This window comes from Olea europaea, unplaced genomic scaffold (assembly GCF_002742605.1).
Source record: "Olea europaea var. sylvestris unplaced genomic scaffold, O_europaea_v1 scaffold948, whole genome shotgun sequence".
NCBI classification, from domain to species: Eukaryota; Viridiplantae; Streptophyta; class Magnoliopsida; order Lamiales; family Oleaceae; genus Olea; species Olea europaea.
In genome coordinates, this window is record NW_019267976.1 from 41439 (window position 1) to 65173 (window position 23735).

Here is a 23735-nt window from a genome sequence, read left to right on the forward strand (position 1 = left end):
AAAATTGTTGATTTTAAAAAAAAAAAAAAAAAAAGTGCTTCTAGACCATGATATACTGACTAGCTCTTTTGACTATCAAAAGCATTTACATAAAATTAGTCAAAAGAGTTTAAAAATAGCTTTTGAATCTCAAAAATCCCTTTTGGACCTTTAAAAAGCCATGCCAAACAAGCCTTGAGCTTCATTGACCCACAAAAACATGGCTTTGCATTTCTTTCTTTAAGAAGATATTCAAGATTTTTCATTATGACAAACTCAAAAATGCAAAACCCCTACATCTGGAACCCTTGAGAGTCAAAAGGTTTGAGACGACTCGTAAAGGTCGTAATGCTAGAGGAATCATTACCACAAGGCATAGAGGGGGAGGCCATAGGCGAACCACTTGACATGACTTTTATTTTACTCCAGAGTTTTTGGAGGGAGCCTAATACTTGTTTGAAACTAATTTTTAGAAGAATTTTTTTTTCAGAAGTGATTTTAGAAGAAGTTACATTGGACCAACTTCCTCTAAAAGTTTTTCTAACAATAAGAAGCACTTTCATAAAATAAATTAAACGAGTTCGAAAATTGCTTTTAGATCTCAAAAGCTCCTTCTGATTTTCTACCCGACCCGACCCGACCCCACTCCACTTTTCCCCACTCCTAATCCCTTCCAAACCCTCATATATCCCTCATCCCAAAACCCTCTTATATCCCTCGAACTGCGGGCTGGTAAATCAGTTCGCATGGCTTTTTGTTCTTAATCCCAAACATCATCGTTCGAGGAGACGACACCTGAGATGGACCATTAGGGCTACCGTTGTTCAACCCTCCGGTTCTCCCAAGTCCCACCTGATCAGCTTCAGACCTGGATCAATGTTGACTGTGGTGAATCAGACTCAAAAATGCAAAACCCCTACATCTGGAACCGTTGAGAGTTAAAAGGTTTGAGACAACTCATAAAGGTTGTAATGCCAGAGGAATCATTATCGCAAGGCATAGAGGGGGAGGTCATAGGCGAACCACTTGACATGACTTTTATTTTACTCCAGAGTTTTTGGAGGGAGCCTAATACTTGTTTGAAACTAATTTTTAAAAGAATTTTTTTTTTTCAAAAGTGATTTTAGAAGAAGTTACATTGGACCAATTTCCTCTAAAAGTTTTTCTAACAATAAGAAGCACTTTCATAAAATAAATTAAACGAGTTCAAAAATTGCTTTTATATCTCAAAAGCTCCTTCTGATTTTCTACCCCACCCGACCCCACTCCACTCCACTTTACTTTTCCCCACTCCTAATCCCTTCCAAAACTCTCCTATATCCCTCACCCCAAAACCCTCTTGTATCCCTCGAACTAGGGGCTGGTAAATCAGTTTGCATGGCTTTTTGTTCTTAATCCCAAACATCATCGTTCGAGGAGATGGCACCTGAGATGGACCGTTAGGGCTACCGTTGTTCAACCCTCCGGTTCTCCCAAGTCCCATCTGATCAGCTTGAGACCTGGATCAACGTTGACTGTGGTGAACCGGACATCATACAACCCTTCTAGAAAATGAAACATGCAAATAAGAAATTGATAAGAAAACGTAAAAAGTAAGGCAAACAGAAAGAAAAAGAGATAAAATTACAAAAAATGGCACCTCAAGATTTTGAGGCTTGGTGGGGTTGAGATGTTGAGCGAGTTAAACTCAGCAAGTAAGTCTTCTTTGTCGCTCTCTGTTTTGGGAGAAGTGGAGAACCCATTGAATAGGTGCCAAAATCGTAGGAAAATTTAGTGGGGAAGCAGAACTCGAAAACTTGCTCAGTTTTTTTGTTGAATTCATTCTGAATGACAAAATCCTTGTCAGTGAGGAACTCCGATGGCAAACAAAACTCCGATCCTTGAACCACATCAGCGAGCAAAAACCAAAAAGAGAAACAAAAGTTGGGGGAATTTTTAAAAAAAAGTGCTTCTAAACCATGATATATTGACTAGCTCTTTTGACTATTAAAAGCATTTAAATAAAATTAGTCAAACGAATTTAAAAATAGCTTTTGAATCTCAAAAATCCCTTTTCGACCTTTAAAAAAGCCATCATTGATCCACAAAAACATGGCTTTGCATTTCTTTCTTTCAGAAGATATTCAAGATTTTTAGTTATGACAAACTCAAAAATGCAAAACCCCTACATCTGGAACCATTGAGAGTCAAAAGGTTTGAGATGACTCGAAAAGGTCGTAATGTCAGAGGAATCATTACCGCAAAGCGTAGAGGGGGGAGTCATAGGTGAACCACTTGACATGACTTTTATTTTTACTCCAGAGTTTTTGGAGGGAGTCTAATTCTTGTTTGAAACTAATTTTTAAAAGAATTTTTCTTTTTCAGAAGTGATTTTGGAGGAAGTCACGTTGGACCAACTTCCTCTAAAAGTTTTTCAAACAATAAGAAGCACTTTCATAAAATAAATTAGATGAGTTCAAAAATTGTTTTCAGATCTCAAAAACTCCTTCTGATTTTTCAAAATGCATGACAAACAGGCCCAACATCAGTGAGGTAATGATTCGCAAGGTAAGTCATAAGACAGGTAAGATGAAATTTTGACACATATTTCCTTCCTTTCTTTTTCTGCCTCCTTTCTCAATCTTCTACAAATTCTTTCAAAGAACAGTAGCAACTGTAGGGTGCCAGATCAGATGCATCTCAAATGTACTCTCAAGCTACTAATTCATTGCAATTAAGTTCAAGGTTGCTCATCAATGTTAGAATCTGACTGTAATACGAAGAGAGGTACACTCATGTCAACACAAAATGTATTCTGCTGACTTAGCTTCCAAATGTAGAAAAAATAAACGTAAATGAATTCAACATATTTCAACTATTTTTTGATAAAATAAAGCAAAAACTAAACAACATATATGTACAGCTAGCACAACACCAATTCTATTCACGGATGGGAAAATAAAAATTATTAAGTTTCTATCAAAGGATATGACTTCCAAGAAAGATAAACAGACAGTATAAGCTATAAAGTACACATGGATTGATACAAGCAGAGAGAAAAAAACTCAACGAGACAGAGGTCTAAGGGTATAAAAAATAGGTTTAAAGCCAAGGTGTGGGTTAGGGTCTCATACTCTGAATAGATTGAGCTTCACTGATCCTGCAAAACTTGGCATTAAGTTTTTTTTCTTGCAAATTCGTAGATTTTCGAGAGAAATCATTGATAAAACCTCTTCAAAAGGAAGAAAAATCCCACATTTTGGAACCACTGAGATGATGAAATCCATCAAAAAGGTTCTTATTGGCATTTCTGCTGAAGAGTGGTATGATGAAATTTTGTTATGACTCATCCACTTATAATTATTGAGTGCGAGGTATGCTGAAATTCTGTTACGTCTTGGCATCGGAGCTTCTATGAGGGAAAATCTGCTGCCTTTTCAGGTGCATGGAAGAGGAAGGAGGCTGAATACGCATGTTACTGAAGGTGAAAATCATTGGCCATAATGCTTGTTTCAAGTACTATAGTTTTCCCAAAACCAACAGTGCACATGAGAAATAGAATAATGGAATTGTTTCAGCAGGGAATCAAAACATTCTAAATATCAACAAAATGTTACAAGTTCTTATGCATTGTCTAGAATGGAACAACTGGATTAAGGCTACCAACATGAACTATTGTTTGAAAATTGCTTGGCATCCCTTGAAATGTAAGATTCTTAAACTCTCCAGTATCTGGATTATAGCAAACCAAAGTTCCTCCTTTGTACTCCACCAAGATTTCACCTGTCTTCATAACGCATAGAATCCGGACTGAATTCCCACCCAAAAAGTTATGCAAACTCACTCCCCCATTCTGCAATTCAGGACCAATAATCCTTGGAGAGTAGGCTCCAAGAGTAAACATCTTCACCCAAGACTCTGGTACACCATATTCTTTCATCACCCAAATATCCAGAGCCCCATTACCCAAATGCGTGGCAGCAGAGAGGAAACCCCCCAAAACAGCAAGATGACTGCTCGTCCATTTTAAGGCACCAGAGTCTGGGTTTGGGATCTCTCGAAATGAATCATTAGAAAGGTCAAAGGATACGATGATCCGACCAGGCCGTGAAGTGTACTTGGCCAGTTGACTCATCCAGTGAAGTCTCCCACTTACCAAAACTCCTGGTGAAGACCTTTTCTCTAGTCTGTAAGGTGTTTCCCCTATGCTGCTCCATTCATTGGTACCCAAATTATAAATCTGAACATCTGATCTAAGTGATGTCATTAATCCGTTGCATTTCCTAGCAATTTTAAGATTGTTGGCATTCGGATAGTAAACTATCTTGATCACTTTGTACTCTTTAGTAATTGGATGGAACCCAAATCCAAACATGACAATCTGATCTTGGATTTTAATAGACTTTGGTATCACTTTATAGTCCCTTGTAAACGGATTGTATATGTATACGGAATCAGCTAATGATGAATCAATTAAGCATAAAAGGCCATTGACTGAGCCAATCACACTAAATTCTGGCGTGAAATCAGAAAAGGGAGTATCAAATTTTCTCACTATTTGATTGTCGTCGTCATCCAAAAACTCAAGAAAATGAAGCTGGTTTCGAAGCGGATATTTAGAATGGAAAATGAGGCATACCCTTTGATAAATCATTGTCATGGACATGTGCATATGAACGAGAAGTGGATCACAAGACAACAGGTTCCATGATCGACAAGCAAACCTGGATTGGATAACAGATTTGATAGGCAATCTAGACAGTATGTCAAGGGCGATTTCATTTGGCAAACAACTTAAACTATTTGTGGTCTCATCTTCTTCTTTATAGCACTTCCTGTTCTTGAAATCCATGCTCTGATTGCTATCAGGAATCAAAAGGGTGATTGGATTTAAAGAAAGCTTGAAAATGTCATGATATTGCAATTATTGTTTCGAGCAGTTGACCGTCTAAGAAGTTGGAAACCACACAATCGTCCTTTCAAAATTAAATTTTGACTTTGAACAGATTTATGGTCGAAAATTGACGACTGGGACTAGAGTGCAACAATAGTAAAAGTTTGACATAGAACATGTTTCTTTTTGAAGGTTAATACCCAACTTGCTATTCAGACAATATCAATGCTACAATTATTTCTTTAGGCCCCCCGCCCTCCCCCCGCCCCCTTCCTTCTTTCCGCGGCAAATGAGTGCTTTTAGCTCATTTTTTGAGTTTGCTTTGCTCGAGTTGAATATTTCATATATAATAGTCACTTTGTTATACTCATGGATGGAATTCGAATCCAAATACAACGATTTCACCATGGAATTCAATGAACTTCACTTTTATAGTCCCTTGTAAAATGATTGTATATGAATATCGAGTTAGCAAATAATGAATTAACCAAGCACATAAAGGCCGTTGCACAAACCAATCATACTATATTCTGGAAAATGGAGTATCGATTTTTCTCACAATTTCATAGTCATCAATAGCAGAATATTTAACAAACTAATGCTGGCTCCGAATTCAATAATCTCAGTGGAAAATTAGGCAAACATTTGATCAATCACTGCCCTGGACATGTACATACTAACGAGGTGTGGATCATGAGAAAATAGGCGCCATGATCGAAAGCCTAAATTGGAAAATGGGCAGCCTAAGGAATATGTCAAGGACGATTTCATGTGGCAAACAACTTAACCGATTTCTGGATTCATCTTCTTCCTTCTTGCACTTCCTTTTCTTGAATTCTCAATGGTTAGAAAATTTTGGCAGATAGGCTACGGCAGTCCATTTGGCTTTTTCTTAATAACAAAAGATTGAAATGGTGACTGGAACTAAAGAAAGGTTTCTTTCTTATTTATTATTCAAACTTAAGCAAGAAGCACAAACAAAATACAAGTTTAACTGTCCTTCGAGAAGAGTTTTTGTAAAACGTGCTTGCATGCTTATAACCGAGTTCCAAGTGATGATACTTACTTGAAATCACAAAATCGAGGTTGAATTACTTGACTTTGATTCGCTTGCTTTCCACACCATCTTGTACCCGCCTCTTGGTCAGAAATTCGATCACAATGAAAGGAATTTGATAGTCACAATCCAAGAACCCAATTTGAGATGTTATATTCCAAAATTCAAGTCTTTTTCCTCATGTATTTTCTTCCACGCCCTTTAACCCGAATTTTCTTTTGTTCTTTCTTCAGAAGGATGAATAACGAAAGTTGATGGGAGTTATTGGAGGTGGGGAGGTTAACTTTTAAATTCAATAAACTCTCCAGTATCTGGATTATAGCAAACCAAAGTTCCTCCTTTGTACTCCACCAAGATTTCACCTGTCTTCATAACGCATAGAATCCGGACTGAATTCCCACCCAAAAAGTTATGCAAACTCACTCCCCCATTCTGCAATTCAGGACCAATAATCCTTGGAGAGTAGGCTCCAAGAGTAAACATCTTCACCCAAGACTCTGGTACACCATATTCTTTCATCACCCAAATATCCAGAGCCCCATTACCCAAATGCGTGGCAGCAGAGAGGAAACCCCCCAAAACAGCAAGATGACTGCTCGTCCATTTTAAGGCACCAGAGTCTGGGTTTGGGATCTCTCGAAATGAATCATTAGAAAGGTCAAAGGATACGATGATCCGACCAGGCCGTGAAGTGTACTTGGCCAGTTGACTCATCCAGTGAAGTCTCCCACTTACCAAAACTCCTGGTGAAGACCTTTTCTCTAGTCTGTAAGGTGTTTCCCCTATGCTGCTCCATTCATTGGTACCCAAATTATAAATCTGAACATCTGATCTAAGTGATGTCATTAATCCGTTGCATTTCCTAGCAATTTTAAGATTGTTGGCATTCGGATAGTAAACTATCTTGATCACTTTGTACTCTTTAGTAATTGGATGGAACCCAAATCCAAACATGACAATCTGATCTTGGATTTTAATAGACTTTGGTATCACTTTATAGTCCCTTGTAAACGGATTGTATATGTATATGGAATCAGCTAATGATGAATCAATTAAGCATAAAAGGCCATTGACTGAGCCAATCACACTAAATTCTGGCGTGAAATCAGAAAAGGGAGTATCAAATTTTCTCACTATTTGATTGTCGTCGTCATCCAAAAACTCAAGAAAATGAAGCTGGTTTCGAAGCGGATATTTAGAATGGAAAATGAGGCATACCCTTTGATAAATCATTGTCATGGACATGTGCATATGAACGAGAAGTGGATCACAAGACAACAGGTTCCATGATCGACAAGCAAACCTGGATTGGATAACAGATTTGATAGGCAATCTAGACAGTATGTCAAGGGCGATTTCATTTGGCAAACAACTTAAACTATTTGTGGGCTCATCTTCTTCTTTATAGCACTTCCTGTTCTTGAAATCCATGCTCTGATTGCTATCAGGAATCAAAAGGGTGATTGGATTTAAAGAAAGCTTGAAAATGTCATGATATTGCAATTATTGTTTCGAGCAGTTGACCGTCTAAGAAGTTGGAAACCACACAATCGTCCTTTCAAAATTAAATTTTGACTTTGAACAGATTTATGGTCGAAAATTGACGACTGGGACTAGAGTGCAACAATAGTAAAAGTTTGACATAGAACATGTTTCTTTTTGAAGGTTAATACCCAACTTGCTATTCAGACAATATCAATGCTACAATTATTTCTTTAGGCCCCCCGCCCTCCCCCCGCCCCCTTCCTTCTTTCCGCGGCAAATGAGTGCTTTTAGCTCATTTTTTGAGTTTGCTTTGCTCGAGTTGAATATTTCATATATAATAGTCACTTTGTTATGCTCATGGATGGAATTCGAATCCAAATACAACGATTTCACCATGGAATTCAATGAACTTCACTTTTATAGTCCCTTATAAAATGATTGTATATGAATATCGAGTTAGCAAATAATGAATTAACCAAGCACATAAAGACCGTTGCACAAACCAATCATACTATATTCTGGAAAATGGAGTATCGATTTTTCTCACAATTTCATAGTCATCAATAGCAGAATATTTAACAAACTAATGCTGGCTCCGAATTCAATAATCTCAGTGGAAAATTAGGCAAACATTTGATCAATCACTGCCCTGGACATGTACATACTAACGAGGTGTGGATCATGAGAAAATAGGCGCCATGATCGAAAGCCTAAATTGGAAAATGGGCAGCCTAAGGAATATGTCAAGGACGATTTCATGTGGCAAACAAATTAACCGATTTCTGGATTCATCTTCTTCCTTCTTGCACTTCCTTTTCTTGAATTCTCAATGGTTAGAAAATTTTGGCAGATAAGCTACGGCAGTCCATTTGGCTTTTTCTTAATAACAAAAGATTGAAATGGTGACTGGAACTAAAGAAAGGTTTCTTTCTTATTTATTATTCAAACTTAAGCAAGAAGCACAAACAAAATACAAGTTTAACTGTCCTTCGAGAAGAGTTTTTGTAAAACGTGCTTGCATGCTTATAACCGAGTTCCAAGTGATGATACTTACTTGAAATCACAAAATCGAGGTTGAATTACTTGACTTTGATTCGCTTGCTTTCCACACCATCTTGTACCCGCCTCTTGGTCAGAAATTCGATCACAATGAAAGGAATTTGATAGTCACAATCCAAGAACCCAATTTGAGATGTTATATTCCAAAATTCAAGTCTTTTTCCTCATGTATTTTCTTCCACGCCCTTTAACCCGAATTTTCTTTTGTTCTTTCTTCAGAAGGATGAATAACGAAAGTTGATGGGAGTTATTGGAGGTGGGGAGGTTAACTTTTAAATTCAATATTTTAACTCCTCCCTCCAAAACCCATTTCCATGCAAACTGGGTTGGGTCAACCCACATTGGCGACTCGTTTTCTTTCAACATCTCTCACTCGCACATGATGGGCTTGACCTGATTCTAATATAATATCAATTATATTAATCTCAATATCTCCAAGTTCATACAGGTAACTAAATCGTGCGACCAGCGAGTTAATTTAAGAGCACACAACACTATACACCTGTGAGAGATATATAGCAGCTCTAGAAGAAAAATTATATTTTTCGCTATACCCCAGACATATTTTGTAACACCAGTTCGAGTATTTTTTACCCCTCAATTCATTTTAGAACATACTCAACTTTCTCATTTATATTATATTCACAACTGTGTCACAAAACTCAAATAATTAACACAATTGTCCGGTCGGTGAATACAAATTGAGGTGTTAGTTAAATAGTCTTCCTTTCCTACTTGAATTCCTTCATTTCAAGTCAGCTGCATTCCTAGACATGTCCCATCAAACCGAGTCAATCATAGTTATTGGCAACATGCTAAAGTAGCAACACTGAAATAAAATTTTGAGAAACAGTCAAAAGTCATAAGGGTACATATAAGCGAGGTCAAATGTGCCTCAAAGACTCACACAATGAAGAAGCATGGATCAATTCTTTCATTTCTCAGTGGTCGTTAAAGCACGAATGGTATGAAACACGTGTTACGATATTTTCTCCCTTTCTTAGGGCGTATGTCTAATCTTGCAAATTAAATACATCATACAAATTATAGTTCAGATATTCCTCGATATTTAACTTGAGTTCTCCTTATATTCATTCCTCCAAGCATTCTCAAATCGAGAACTCGATCTGGCTAGTAAACGAGTTTAATGGATAGAAAAATTCATTTCAATTACTTATTGTAATCTCATCTTGATACCTTAACAAGGTGATTGGATCATGTACACAACATGATCATTATCAAGGCTACAAGATCATGTACACAACATGATCATTTTGTCTCATCTCAAAACGTCTGAGGTGATTGCTCGTGTGAGTGAGCCAATTTGAACCCGTTCAACATACTTTATATGTGTATACAAATCATTTATCTCATAATCTCAACATTAGATTACACATGAATTCAAAATTGTTCATCTATGGGCACATAAAACTCAATCAAGAGTTTGTCTGATATACCAAGTATCATATTCTACGAAATTCTAGACATTGCATATTATCAACAAATATATCTCTAGACATCTTCAGAATATGATGATTACATGTCATCATTTATGTAGATATATCACAAAGACACTTTCTTTGCTAATGTCTCTCACAGAATTATCATTAACTGTTTGGTTTCATCTTGATACTTGAGATCTTAACATATAGGCTAGTTGCGTAACTATCATGGATCTCATATTCTCAACCAGTATCATTAGATGCTAAATACATCCATACCAAACAATTTCTTTAGCTGTCAAGATATACATTACAACATATGCTTCTTGCTACTCTATATAGCAAAAGCGCACAAGTCAAAAAACTAATTATGCTCGACTAACTCTCATTCTTAGTTAGCAATTGTATATCTATTCCAATAACAAGTTATTCGTTTGACAACGAAATAGAATAACTGACAGCAGTACCCTTCAGGTATCACAATACATTTTCTAAAGATAATATTGATACCTACTGATTAGATCCATGGCATGATCATTGTTAGGAAAAGTATATATCATAGTATACTTCTATCTCCTAACTCTTAATCGTACTAGATATGATTCTCGGGATATTTTTTTGTGCGCTTATGAAATCTTTGGACATTTATGAAAACTTATATGGTCACAGTTGCAATTACATATGAGTATTTATGGTATAAAACTCTTATGATAGAGCAAGAATATACGAAAAGTATTCTTAGCACAAATCATACAATTTGCTAAACCAATGTATTTTCTCTCAAAAATTGAGGACAACTATTTCAAAATGATCTCTATACACTTCTTATCATGCTTAGTCAATCCAATGTCATCAGTACCAAAGTTAGAATTACAACCTATCATCAAACTTTTTCACAAATACAGTAATTTTCGCCCATTTAACAAAATTCTTGTACGAGATTTAACCCTGTTAATAAACTCAAGTGCGACTGTCAAGATGATTCTATTTGGCCATGCATGTAACTGTAAAGTTACCACTATACAACAAAAAAAAAAAAAAAAAAAAAGCTTTAACATGAAATCTAAAAGTCGATTCATGTTGATATCTTTAATCATTTCTCAATTGAGAATAAAAATACAGTCTCTATAAAAATACAATCTCTAAGTCAATTTGGTGTAACTCTAAATTTAAACATACCATCACGCAATTTATCAAACTCAATACAGTTACATTGAGTATAACCTTTTTAAAAAATGAGCTTTATCTATTAGAAACTCTTTAGTCTTCCACTTAAATTTCAAGAGTCTGAATGTTCTTGGTAAACATAATGTCTGAATAGAACTTTCATCACATCTCAAATTAGGTCAAAATTCTATACCCCATATATATACTTCCATCGTTTTTCTCAAAATTCATCTTCTGATTTTTTGAACCAAGAATCATTGACATTAAATAGCTCTTAGATCCAACTCGGAACCAAGAATCATTAAATTAGATAGTTCTTGGATGGCTCCCACTCGGATAGATAGCTCCCATCAGAACCAAAAATCATTAATATTAAATGGTTCTTAGCTCCCACTCGAAACCAAGTATCATTGAAATTAGATAGTTTTTAGATGGCTCCCACTCGGATAGATAGGTCCAACTCAAAAATAAATTACTCCCACTTGAATAAGAAGTATGAATATTCACTTATATATTCAAAACTGATTCATCTATATATATAATATCAATTTCAACGATATTTTTCAATCTTTTCTCTTACTGAAAAATATGTCAAAAGTCACTTCTTTTGACTCGATATCCATCCAAAATTTCACTTAAGTACCTTTTTGGATTACATGTATGTCATCGAGCACATTTAGTTCTCAATAGACTCATGTTCCCACACTCGCTATCGAGAACATATATAGTTAATTAAGAGTCTATGATAACTCATATTCGATTATTTAGTGTCCAAAACTTATATATTTTGAAGGTACCAACATTGAGAGAACTCCATTAATTGATACGTAGTTAGCCAACGCTCTTTCCAAGAGTAAATACGTAAGTTGTACTGCATATCTTGAACCTCATCAGTAATCATATTCAGCAATATTTCATTATTTCAATTCAATGCATCATATAATTATTGGACATTAGAGAATAACCAATCCAATAAGAGTTCCTCTCATTACATAGATCATTGATATCTCGTGATAGAGAGTCACGCTGTCAAACAGTTCTTAAAATCTTCACTTCCATAATCTGATTTTCTATTTGACTTCATAAAAGTCTAAATCAATACAATAACTTCAACTTAAGAAAATCGGTCTCATAATTGAAGTGCATGAGTCCATCTATAAATGTAATGAAAAGTAAAGTTTCATCTCTCTCTCTCTTGATCACGATCCACAAAGAAATTCAGATGGATTTATTCTATGGAAGTTCAACTCTTACAGCTTTGAATGGTTTTCTCAACTCAAAACCTCAACAATTTCACAAATATCTAGAACCATAATAAATATCACCACTGTGAGTACGAACAGAAATATCACGTACAAGTTCAAGTAAGAGACCCCTCTTAGAAGAACAATAATTGAGATCAAATTTAGTGGAGTCTTTGATACTATCTCAATATCAAGTAGGAGGTCAGTTTATCCACTTTGCAACACTAAGTTGCAGTACCAGTCACATAAACCTCCACTCCATCTTCACTATTTGTACATATTTATTTCGTATCAAGTCAAATACTCAACAATAGACTATTATACTTCTTGATCTCATATGAAGTAGGTTTCTAACCCTTGAATCCATTATCTATACAAGTTAAGATCCAATTTGTATAGTGTTGATACGTAAACAATACGAAGAGGATATATTCAAGTGCAATATCCTTTAACTTAATCACTTTCGAGCTAAGAGATTCAAACCATATAGTTGAAGCACTTGAACCTTTATAACATTGATCCTCTACTAAAACCACTTTCATTCACTTACTATCTGAAGCTCTTCTTGGTCCTTTTACAAGTCTCCCACATCCATCTAGCATTTGTTCTAGCTCATTCAATGCTTAACATTCAAAGTCTTATGCAAGCTAGAACATTGCTACACAAGCATGTCCTCAAGACTTAGCAACATAAAGTCACACGTCTTTTAATTCACATAGCAAATAGTGTCAATAAAAAAATTGACACTTCTATTTGTAAGTCACAATGACTTTCAAAATTCCATAAATACTAGTTTGAACTTACTACTCATTTAAAATTAATGTGACCAAGAAAATGTTAACATTATGCTAACCACCAACTAAGTTACATTTGAGAAAAAAGAAGATTATTTATAACAGAACTTAACAATTTTAAATGCTCGAGTAATAAAATCCACATTTTTTCCATACTTGACAAAGTTTTGATCTTTATTCTCTAGAGTAGTATGATCTACATAAGATCTTCTATTACGTGATTGATGTTCTCTAAAATATCATGTCCTTCTAGTACATTTAAAATTTTATCATGCCAAATGTTATCGCATTTAGTTTATCACCTTTATTAAGGTTAACTTCTATAAATTTTGATACTATGATCTATCAGATTTTTAAAGACATGTTATTCTTAATCAATGCCCATGTATGCACATATTTAATTTTGCATTAACACAAATTAACATTTACGATAATTCAACGTTAGGCACAGAGTCGAAAGTTCACTACGTTCCCAATCATCGTTCGCAATCCTATTGTTTCACTATCATAAACTTAATTTAATAATGCAAAATTACATGGGTTCTAAGTGAGAATTGCATTAATTCTTCCAACTTCAGAACCCCCACTCAGTTGGTGAATCAGATAGTTCTTGTTGAGATTTTCTCTAAATCTTCCAATCCTCGAACTATCACTCAACTGACAATCAATAGGTCTTAGTAAGAAGCTCACTAATTCGACTGACCTTAACATTTATAACAATGCACGAGCATTTCCATAAATATGCACATTTATCTAATAATATAATTTCATAATGTGCAATTATGACATATCATGATTATCATATACGCTTTAATATCTGTTGCAACGCAATTCCAACAAATTGGAAGTGACATCAGAATTATCATATTCTGCTTATCACAAAAAATATCCCCAAAAATATTCACGTATTCCACTAGGTTATGTTTTAGATCCATTTATTTTTTTTAATTATAGTAAGCACGTAACTTTTTAACAAGTTCCATAACCCTTGTTTCTCTAGCATTCCCTTTAAGGATGCAATAAGTGTGCATAGATCCAATAACATATGATCAAACACAAAATTTGAATCAAGTCACAATGGACCACATAACCAAGATTCACACAACTCATGAACGTATATAAAATGTGGTATTTTAAATACATTAGGAGTATTTTTCATTTAAAAAAAATGAAACACTTAAAAAAAATAACTCCCACTGGGCAAATGCCACTTAACAAATTTTCTTGACCTTTATAAAAAAATTTCAGAATTTAATTGAGTCCAAAAAAAATATTTTTGATCGTTTGAAAATTAATTTTAATTGAACACAGAAATCAAGAATATTTGAAAGACCAATTTTGTAATTTTCAGAATTGAAATCAAGTCTCGCATGCAGCCTCATATGCATGACCAATTTATAATCTTTTTAAATTGAATATCGAATAATCAATTTCCAAAAGAAAATAATTTTAGGACCAATATACAACTTTTCAAATTGATATTGAAATAAACAACATCCAAAAGTAGTTTTGGGACCAACATGCAAATTTTTAAATTGCATTTGAAAACATTCAAAAGTGTGGTGACTAATATGCAATTTCTCAAATTGCACTTGGAATAATTAACATTCAAAAGTGTGGGGACTACCATGGAATCTTTCCAATTGCATTTGGAAATATTTAAAAGTATGGGGATTAACATGAATTTCTCAAATTGCATCTACAATAATTAAGGGACCAACATGCAATTTTCAAAATATGAATCCCACTCCACAGCAACAGTTTCGGTTTTTTTTTCCCCGATTACTGTTCATCGTCCCCAAAAAAGACAATTTCTTTCAGATTTCTGCTGAAATTTCGAAAGGTCATAACTTCTGCAATTTAAGATCAAAATTTTACATCATTGGAAAGGTATCGAGAAGATCTATCCAATCATATAAAATGGGCTGTGTGAAATTTAACGTACAAGAAATTATCATGCGATGAAGTTTCGATTTTCTTAACTAGGGTTCAATTTTCCTCCCAAAATACAAAGCCAAATAACATGAAATTTTCCAAATATGTTCTCCATAATATCATGAACATTTAGTATAAAATTCATGAAGTAATATGAAGTACATGAAAAGTTGCCATTAAGGACATTCAAGCTTTGGAGAAAAAAAAACGGAATTCATGCATTTCAATCATTCTATGACATTTTGAGCATGTGTTTAAGCAAGAAAACAACATATTTAGGCTATGATACCAATTTAAAACGTGCTTGCATATTTATAACCGAGTTCCAAGTAATGTTACTTACTTGAAATCACAAAATCAATGTTGAATTACTTGCCTTTGATTCGCTTGCTTGCCACACCATCTTGTATCCGCCTCTTGGTCAGAAATTCGATCATAATGGAAGGAATTTGATAGTCACAATCCAAGAACCCAATTTGAGATGTTATATTCCAAAATTCAAGTCTTTTTCCTCATGTATTTTCTTCGACTCCCTTTAACCTGAGTTTTCTTTTGTTCTTTCTTCAGAAGATGTGGGGAGGTTAACTTTTAAATTCAATTTTTTAACTCTTCCCTCCAAAACTCATTTCCATGCAAACCAGGTTGGGTCAACCCATATGGACAAATCGTTTTCTTCCAACAGTTTTTAAATAGATTTTTAAATAAAATCTATTCATTGGAATTAGAGTGCCACAATAGGAAAAGTTTTGAGGACAAACTTGTTGCATCAAAGAAACACGCTAGTTCCATTGAGTTGGTTGTCTTGGCCGTTTGTACATCTTTTGTTAGCTAGAGTACCTGTACATTAATTTTTAATTAATATAAACTTACATTTATCGATAAAAAAGAAAAAAAAAGTGTTAAATTTTTCTTAGAGCATTCCAGAATGAACACGCACCTTTATGAAATGCTTTATTTTCAAAACTTTTAAAATCAGTTAATTATTTAATCATGTTTGACAAAGCCTTTTAAGATTATATAAAACGATAAACTTCATAAAATATGTAGTTCAAAACAAACTTTGACCAAGTTATAATTTAAAAAAATCTGTCGATAACCATGCTCTTCCTCATCTCTTAAGTGTCTTAAGTATCCAACGTAAACATTTCCTCATTTGTATTTATTGTATAACCATTTTATTTTAATAACTTGGATGACGAAGAAGCAAGTACATGTATGATAATGATGATGCCTTTCTCCTTTTCCCCCTTTATGGATGCGGGTAGGGAGTCGTAATAACAACTCTAAAACTATGTCTATTCAAACAATTGTTAATGCTCCAGCATTTTGAGAGACATTACATATTTAAACTATTTTTTTGTTAAATAAAGCTATGACCGACTCAATTCAAAGCTAAGAACATAAAATTGACGATTAGTTCCTGTTACATGTAAAGAATTCTTTCAAATTCAAATAGAGAATGTTAGCTGTACAGTACTAATTTCATTTACGCAAGCTTAGAGAAAGAATCACAAGGCAGGTTGACGGATTCAATATGAAGAGTAATTGCTACATCGAGCATTGGAGCTGCTGCCAAAGGGGGGCTCGCAGCTGTCCACTACACTGGTTGAGTTCTTTCTTCTTCTAATCCACTTCGAACTTTAAATCCACAACATTTATACAGTAAGTCCAAATGGATGCCAATCATGGAAGCTGAAATGAAAAACCCTCCATTTATTTCTAATATGAAATGGATCAGTTTTCCAAAATGATGACAAACCCTTTTTTCCCATGAAAGCAGGCTACCTATAGGCATGCGCATACAGACCCGTAACACACAAAAGCGTCAAAAGTTTTATTCAGCTCTTTAGCAAGCGATTAACAAGAAGGAAAAAGACGGACGTTGCTGCTTTGTTAACCGTAAATTATTTGCATAACAGTGATGTAATGCAAGTTCTCCAGTAGGTTGCTCCATGCTGGACTTCCAACTAAATCTCATATTATACCGTAAATTCAGGATTTATACAAAGGCATAAAGATTGGAAGTCCTCACTTCTATAATTTCTGACTACCAGCTTCAGCAGGCTTGACTACTTCAGCTTCCATGGTTTCTGGGACATGTGATGGGGGGTTTACTTGCTGTGCAGATGTTCCCCATCTGCCTGAAAGAGCCATGCCCATCATTTCATAGATCTTGCCTCCAAGCTGAGCCGGACTCTCAGGCTGCAGCCAAATAAAGGCCATTTAGTATACAAAATAATAATTACTTGATCACCTTAGGAAAGTAATCTAATCTAATAATAAAAAATGTATCTCTTTCCCAGAACTCATGATAGTGCAAATTTAAATTTCAATGAGTCAGTAATTAAGGAGCCAAAATACAGTTCGCCTGAACTCAGTTCTTGCAGCCGGTGTGTTTCTCCTAGAATTATAAAATAGAGTACAAACGATAAGCACAAGAAATAGACAAAGGGGGCAATTGATACTCACAGTGAAACCACTTGAAACTAATGCTGCATCATACAAAAGATCAACAGACCTCAAGGCTTCCTCGTCATTAGGACTACTCTTGCATGCAGCCTGCAAGATACATACCGGAATATTGGGATAAGAAAAATATTATAAAGAGGATATTAGAGCTATTCATTAAATATCGTACATTTAAGGTTTGGATGATCGGATGATCCGGATTGATCTCAAAAACTCTCCTGCTTCTCATAAATTCGAGGCTCGAGGTATCACCAACTGTTTGTGCCTTCATCAGCCTACAAGAAGTTCATATAATATTGAGATTTGAATGCGAAAATCAATCTTCAGAATCTGAAAGAATGAAAAGTTTACCTCTCCATGTTAGCAGACCAACCAAACTTCCCAGAAGCAAGTACACAAGGTGATGTGCTCAAACGATTTGAGATTTGAACACTGGCGACTTTGTCGCCAAGGCGTTTCTTTATCCACTCACAGGTTTGACCAAACTCCTGCTTTATCTCCTTTTCCTTCTCTTCATTCTTATCACCTACAAAATTTATAACAAGATGTCAAGAACGCTAGAGATCGATGTCCTGCAATAGCATATATTGAAGAAAGAGAACAACTCCAACAAACCATCTGGACACAGCATCAATCATGAACTAGAACATTGGCTTCAACCAATTTTCAAAGAACATACATGGCTGTTACCCCATTTGTACAATTGGACAGTTGTCTATTCATTTTCTAAGACCATAAAATCATAATTTACATTATTTCATGGGCCTGGATATCTTATATTCAATCTCCTAAAAGATTCGTTCCTCGTTGAATTTTTGACAGTGGATTGGAGTACCATCTCCAGCAGTGAAGACGCATCTAATGTTCACACTAGATGATCTTTGCTGTAATAGCATTTTGCCTAGACACGAATATTCTTGTATAGATTATTTTTCAGTATTTCTGTCAAAACTCATAACCATACCCTGTTATACTATTTATTCCAAGATTCGAAATGCTTTAATCGCATTGTGTCACAATTAGAATGTTAATTTGACAGCCATCATTTTCAATACCAGACTTTTGAACCAAATAACCATGCCATCAAACTGAATCATTAGGTTACAGAGCAGGCATTTCTTGCGCAAAGTGACAAGTATGGTTCACTATCATGCTATTTCCAAATAATTTATACACATATAAGGTTCCAAATCCCACAAAAGTAATCCTTAGTTGTTGTAACATTACTTAGAACGACTACTTGGTAGAAGCTAAAGACATGATGTGAGTTCTGCTTATTTTTCAAATTTTGGCCCCAGTATATGATAGGTGACAAGGTTCTTCCAAAACCTTTAGCTGTTAATAACTGCAACAGTAATATGGGAAAGAATTGAGAAGCAGCTCAAATTTGGAAGTTAAATGTGATCATGACGTTGTAGGTGCTTGCGATGGGGCCAACAGTAAAAAGACAAAAAAGTCCAATTCAGACCACAGGCAGTAATTAACAAATAAAATAACAAGGTTTCAACAAACTAACCCAGATCTAGATCTTCTTTGCTAATGTCGACAAAATTTTTCTCCTTGTATGATTTAAGGTTTTGGATGGCAACCTCATCAATAGGATCCACCAGAAATAGTACCTACATGAAGAAAAATGCATAGGTTACGAAACAAGAAAAAATTTAATAGATGAGAAATCAATTTGAGTCAGCAAAGAATGCATACTTCAATATCCTTTTCAACAAGTTTCTCCAGAAATGGTGCATTCTTTGCACTCGTTACACTATCAGCAGCAATGTAATAGATATCTTTCTGATCAGGTTTCATGTTCTCAACATACTCATCAAAACTGATCATATCTTCCTCACTTTGAGAAGAAAAAAATCGTAGCAGCGGAGCAATGCGCTTGTGATTCTCACGATCTTCAATGCAGCCCAACTTTAGGTGTTTGCCAAAATTTTCCCAGAACCTTGCATAATCCTGTAAAGAAAGCACCATGAAGACAACTAGAAAAAGAAGAAACTAACCCCATCAAAAAGGACAGGTAAAATCTTCTAGACTTTGGAAATCCATAAGAGAAACAACGTAATAAAGTAGAAACATACGTCTCTGTTCTCACTCATAGTTATGCCCAGAATCATGTCGAATGCCTTACGAACCAATCGTTTCCTCATAATGCGCACCTTAAATAAGCAAACAAAGAATAGTCAGAACCATGACTATAATAGGAAAGCAGTAGTCCCTAATAATAAATCATTTAGCTTGTAGTCTTACAATGCGACTCTCTTGAAGAATTTCTCGTGAGATGTTCAATGGAAGATCGTTTGAGTCGACAACACCTTTGATGAAGCTTAAATATCGAGGGAACTATTCCATAAACGAAAATGGCAATCAGTTATCAATAGTTCGAGGATTAATGTCATAATTGGGAACACTTAGATTTGTCTCACCAATTCACCATCAAAATCATCGGAAATGAAAACCCGTTTGACATACAGCCGTATGTTCTTCGTCTTAGTATTGACGATGTCATCCTTCCCGGTGGGTGCAATGGATGGTACATAAAGGACGGACCTAAACTCCACTTCACCCTGCCAGAGTAAATGACCCCAGTTATGTAGATACTTGTGAACCAACCACAAAGTAAGCAGGCATATATTTTTTAAGAACTTAATGCTTCTTGATTTTACTTCCATTGCCAGAAAGATTATTTATTATCAGGCCTCTAGGATATGTTATCAACTCTACACAACTAACTACTTGAAAACATGCTGTCAACTGGAAAAATAGATAATTATCAAACTGAAGTACATCAAGATACATAGTAGTCTATGCAAATTTTCAGGTAAGTATGGTAATCAATATTACCTCAGTAGTAAAATGTGAAGATGCAAGAGGTTCCAAGTATTCATTAAAGGTTTTCTTGTAAAACTCATTGTATTCCTCTGTAGTGACTTCCTTGGGGTTACGAAGCTGACATTAATCAGAAACATTACGATTTAGTTACACGTAAAAATAGCTCTTAATGGGTAAAGTAGAAATAGCCTTTCAATGGCTCACCCATATTGGCTGAGTCTCATTCGTAAGCTCCCAATCCCAATATTTCTCAACTACGGTTTTAGTCTTCTTCTTCTTCTGCTAGAAGCATCATAAAATTGTCAACAAGTGACTTTGAACTGAAGTGGGATTACATACATCATTCCAGATTAAAGGAAAAAATCAATAAGATTGCAGTAGACTACCTCAGTTTTCTCATCTCGGTCATCCTTCTTGGCTTCAACTGGATCCTCGTCAACCTCGACCTGGAATGGAGCCAAAATGAGAAGAATATAAAAACAGAAGTTGGTCGCGAGTACATGACAGAATTGTAGATACTTGGGAAGTAAATTGAAGAATATTTTGTGCTACAGTCTTCTGTAAGCGCCTCATAAGTATTGGCTTTCTTTTATATAAAAGGAATCCCAGTATGCACACTTGCTTAGCTTTTCCGTTGGCTTGGGGCAAGTGAAAAGCAGTAGATAATACATCGGATCACAGAGAGATGAATTCAAGGATAAATCAGAAAAATAGAGCCAAAAGAAACTGAAAAAACATTAGATTTCCCATACCTCTTTAGTGTATCCCTTCTCTTGCCAAGTGTAAATTGGGAAGGAAACAAACTGAGAATAGTTTTGCACAAGTCTCTGGATTCTTTCAGGATGTGCAAACCCTTTGTCATCTCGCTGTAAAACAATAGAAAAGTTCCAAACTCAGCAATGTAAAAGCAAAAACAACACTAAGCAACACATGCACCAACCTTAAGATATAAAGTTAGACGAGTCCCTCTAGGAATGAGTTTCGATGGATCAGTCTCCTCTCGAATGGTATAGGAGCTAGAGTTGACCTCTCCTTCCCATACATATTGCCTGTCAGATTTAGGGCTCTTTGTCGAGACTTCGACCTTGCAATGAGAAACAACATTAGGCTAATGTGAACAGCTGAAAACAGAAAACAAAAATTCAATTGATTTAGAAGAAATCTAGATTAGTTTGGGTATAAGACATACCCGCTCAGAAACAAGGAAGGCCGAATAGAAGCCCACACCAAACTGGCCAATTAAATTGCTGTCAGCACCAGCATCCTTACTCTCCTATCAAACATTATACTCCTCTTCAGGCAAAGCAAAATGATAGTTCACATTTTCCAAAATATTAGACAATAAAATGAAAGAATTGTCAAAATAGTCACACCTTCAATGCTTTCAGGAACTTTGCAGTTCCACTTTGTGCAATGGTACCAAGGCAATCAATAAGTTCCTGGCGTGTCATGCCAATCCCAGAATCCCTGGACAGAACATTAAAAGTCATACTTCCAGGAAATTAAGTCAAGCTAAAATATGGCCCAAACTGCATAATGCTTACGTAATTGTAATTATCCCATTATCTTTGTCAGTCTGTATGCGTATATCAAGATCAGCTGCATCTTTTAAAAGATCTGGTTCCGTAACACTAAGGAACCGCAGCTTGTCCAAGGCATCGCTTGCATTGCTGTGGGGTAAAACAAAGATTTTGTTAGAAGCAGTTTGTTGGCAGAATAAGAAACCATATTGTGGGTTTCCAACTAGAGTTACCTAAAAAGTGAATACTATGCACAGACATAAGCAAACAGTACAAAAACAAATGATATAATAACAAGAGCAAAAACAGATAAAAATGTTTTTATTCATAAAGTAAATGACAAGGTTATGATTAGCATTTGCCCCAGAGCCCCTTGCCAAGGGTCAAATTTTATAAATATTTCAATAAATAATTGTTAGTAAGTAGTTTCGAAACAATGATGATCATGAATGCCAAAATTCTGAGTTGTAATCCTAAAAATAGTTACCATCCCACTACCCAAGAACCGGCTATAATTAGCAGAACAGTAATATCACTTAAAATTAGTTTCCGCACATACTATACCCAACCAAAATTCATTTACTTTCCAGAATCAAAATCCAATTTGAAGGTGCATGCGTAAGAATGAACAGAAGACACTCCAAGGAAATATAAATGATCAAAAAAAAAATTAATGTGAAAATGTGGACTATAAACAAATACGTGCCTGACAAGTTCCCGAAGAAAAACTTCCTTGTTGCTGTATAAGCTGTTGACAATAAGGTCCATAAGACGGCTAACCTGTCAAAGAACCAAAAATGAAATTACATTTCATCGCCTCATTTGCCCAACTTTCAATTGATAGGTAGAGAAATTTCGAAATTAAGTTAATAAAAAAAAAAAAACACTAATTGCTTACCTCGGCTTGGTACTCATATTTTTCAGCTGAAAGGCCTGATGAATCATGTGCCGCAGAAGTCGACTCAAGGCGGTAACCCAGTACAGGCACATTCCTTGAGTTAAAAGGCTTAACAGTAGCATTACAGCTGCCAGTCGCTAAAAACGAGAACCATTTCTTTTCTGTCTTACCATCATCAGCCTGGTCAGTATCAAAGCATTAGAAAAGATTATAAATATAGAAACAGAAATGCAAGCAAAGTTACAGCTCGGTAATATAAGGCCCGTATTATATACCGATTGATCGAAGGGAATGGAAGAAGAAAGCGGGACTGCGGAATTGCGGTGGCGTAAGCCGCCGGCACGCAAGATAGCGGAGACTGAACGCCTTGAGACGACCCTGTGCATTTTGCAAAGTTTTATTGATGTATTGTTTGTTGAAAGAGGCCGATTAGAGATTGGGGGTTTTAGAGTCTCAGTAGGGTTTCAGAAAACTGGGGTCCATGGAAGGTTCTCGATGTCAGAATGGGCAGAGAGTGGAACAGTCGGGGGTCTTTTTGTCATTTCAAAAAAGTGAGATGTTATTTATTTTAAAAAGTCAAATATAAAATCATGTTCCAAACAATTCTTTAAATTAACATTTTAATTTAGAGAGCTCACTCTTTATAATTACATATATTCAAAATATTTTAATTTTTAACTTTGAAAAATAATAAAACAATCTAAAGAAAAGCTATATAAAATAAAAAAATAGAGAAAAATAATAAATATTTTCTGTAAATAGTAAAATTAAGTGTTAAATATAAAGAGTTTGTTGAAGATTTCAAAATTTTAACCCTCTAAATTTATTTATACTCTTCAAATGATAAAATATGTTTTTTAGAAGGATAAATTCATTTGTACATTGTTTTCCTTACATTATGCTTGACATTTCATTGATTTTCAAATTGAAATGAACAGGAATGTGTGTTGTATTTGAAAACTGTTCAATGATGTCAAG

The 23735-nt window shown here is 35.2% G+C and overlaps 3 protein-coding genes across 5 annotated transcripts; all 3 read right to left on the reverse strand.

Annotated features, from left to right (window-relative positions):
* Positions 1-2876: 2876 nt before the first annotated feature.
* Positions 2877-4920, reverse strand: LOC111392620 (F-box protein At3g07870-like). The gene has a single exon (XM_023017990.1). The coding sequence runs from the start codon at positions 4808-4810 to the stop codon at positions 3593-3595; it is 1218 nt and encodes a 405-aa protein (XP_022873758.1). The 5' UTR covers positions 4811-4920; the 3' UTR covers positions 2877-3592.
* Positions 4921-6188: 1268 nt separating this feature from the next.
* LOC111392627 (F-box protein At3g07870-like) lies at positions 6189-7449 on the reverse strand. The gene has a single exon (XM_023017999.1). It carries the CDS (start codon positions 7338-7340, stop codon positions 6189-6191), a length of 1152 nt encoding a protein of 383 aa, XP_022873767.1. The 5' UTR covers positions 7341-7449.
* Positions 7450-16416: 8967 nt separating this feature from the next.
* On the reverse strand, positions 16417-23254 carry LOC111392614 (heat shock protein 90-6, mitochondrial-like). Of its 3 annotated transcripts, XM_023017975.1 has the most exons (21): positions 23033-23254; positions 22758-22937; positions 22566-22639; positions 21884-22009; positions 21713-21806; positions 21529-21612; positions 21280-21423; positions 21092-21205; positions 20726-20785; positions 20544-20621; positions 20352-20456; positions 19934-20074; positions 19758-19850; positions 19589-19666; positions 19209-19463; positions 19021-19123; positions 17856-18030; positions 17674-17779; positions 17505-17594; positions 17068-17237; positions 16417-16727 (listed from the first exon to the last, which is right to left on the reverse strand). In XM_023017975.1, the coding sequence occupies exons 1-20, from the start codon at positions 23141-23143 to the stop codon at positions 17070-17072; spliced, it is 2379 nt and encodes a 792-aa protein (XP_022873743.1). In that variant the 5' UTR covers positions 23144-23254; the 3' UTR covers positions 16417-16727; positions 17068-17069. The 3 variants fall into 3 exon arrangements, with proteins under 3 accessions (XP_022873743.1, XP_022873741.1, XP_022873744.1); XM_023017973.1 differs by having other exon boundaries at positions 16417-17237; XM_023017976.1 differs by having other exon boundaries at positions 16417-17237; positions 20544-20618; positions 23033-23253.
* Positions 23255-23735: the final 481 nt, after the last annotated feature.

What these genes read in the sequence shown, in the direction of transcription:
- LOC111392620 (XM_023017990.1), bottom strand. Translation starts at nt 4,810, where the DNA reads ATGGATTTCAAGAACAGGAAGTGCTATAAAGAAGAAGATGAGACCACA.
- LOC111392627 (XM_023017999.1), bottom strand. Translation starts at nt 7,340, where the DNA reads ATGGATTTCAAGAACAGGAAGTGCTATAAAGAAGAAGATGAGCCCACA.
- LOC111392614 (XM_023017975.1), bottom strand. Translation starts at nt 23,143, where the DNA reads ATGCACAGGGTCGTCTCAAGGCGTTCAGTCTCCGCTATCTTGCGTGCC. An exon ending in AGAAGGGATACACTAAAGAG is followed by an intron (nt 20,786 to 21,091) that starts GTATGGGAAATC and finishes GCTCCATTCCAG; the next exon opens with GTCGAGGTTGACGAGGATCC. An exon ending in ACCGAGATGAGAAAACTGAG is followed by an intron (nt 20,622 to 20,725) that starts GTAGTCTACTGC and finishes TGATGCTTCTAG; the next exon opens with CAGAAGAAGAAGAAGACTAA.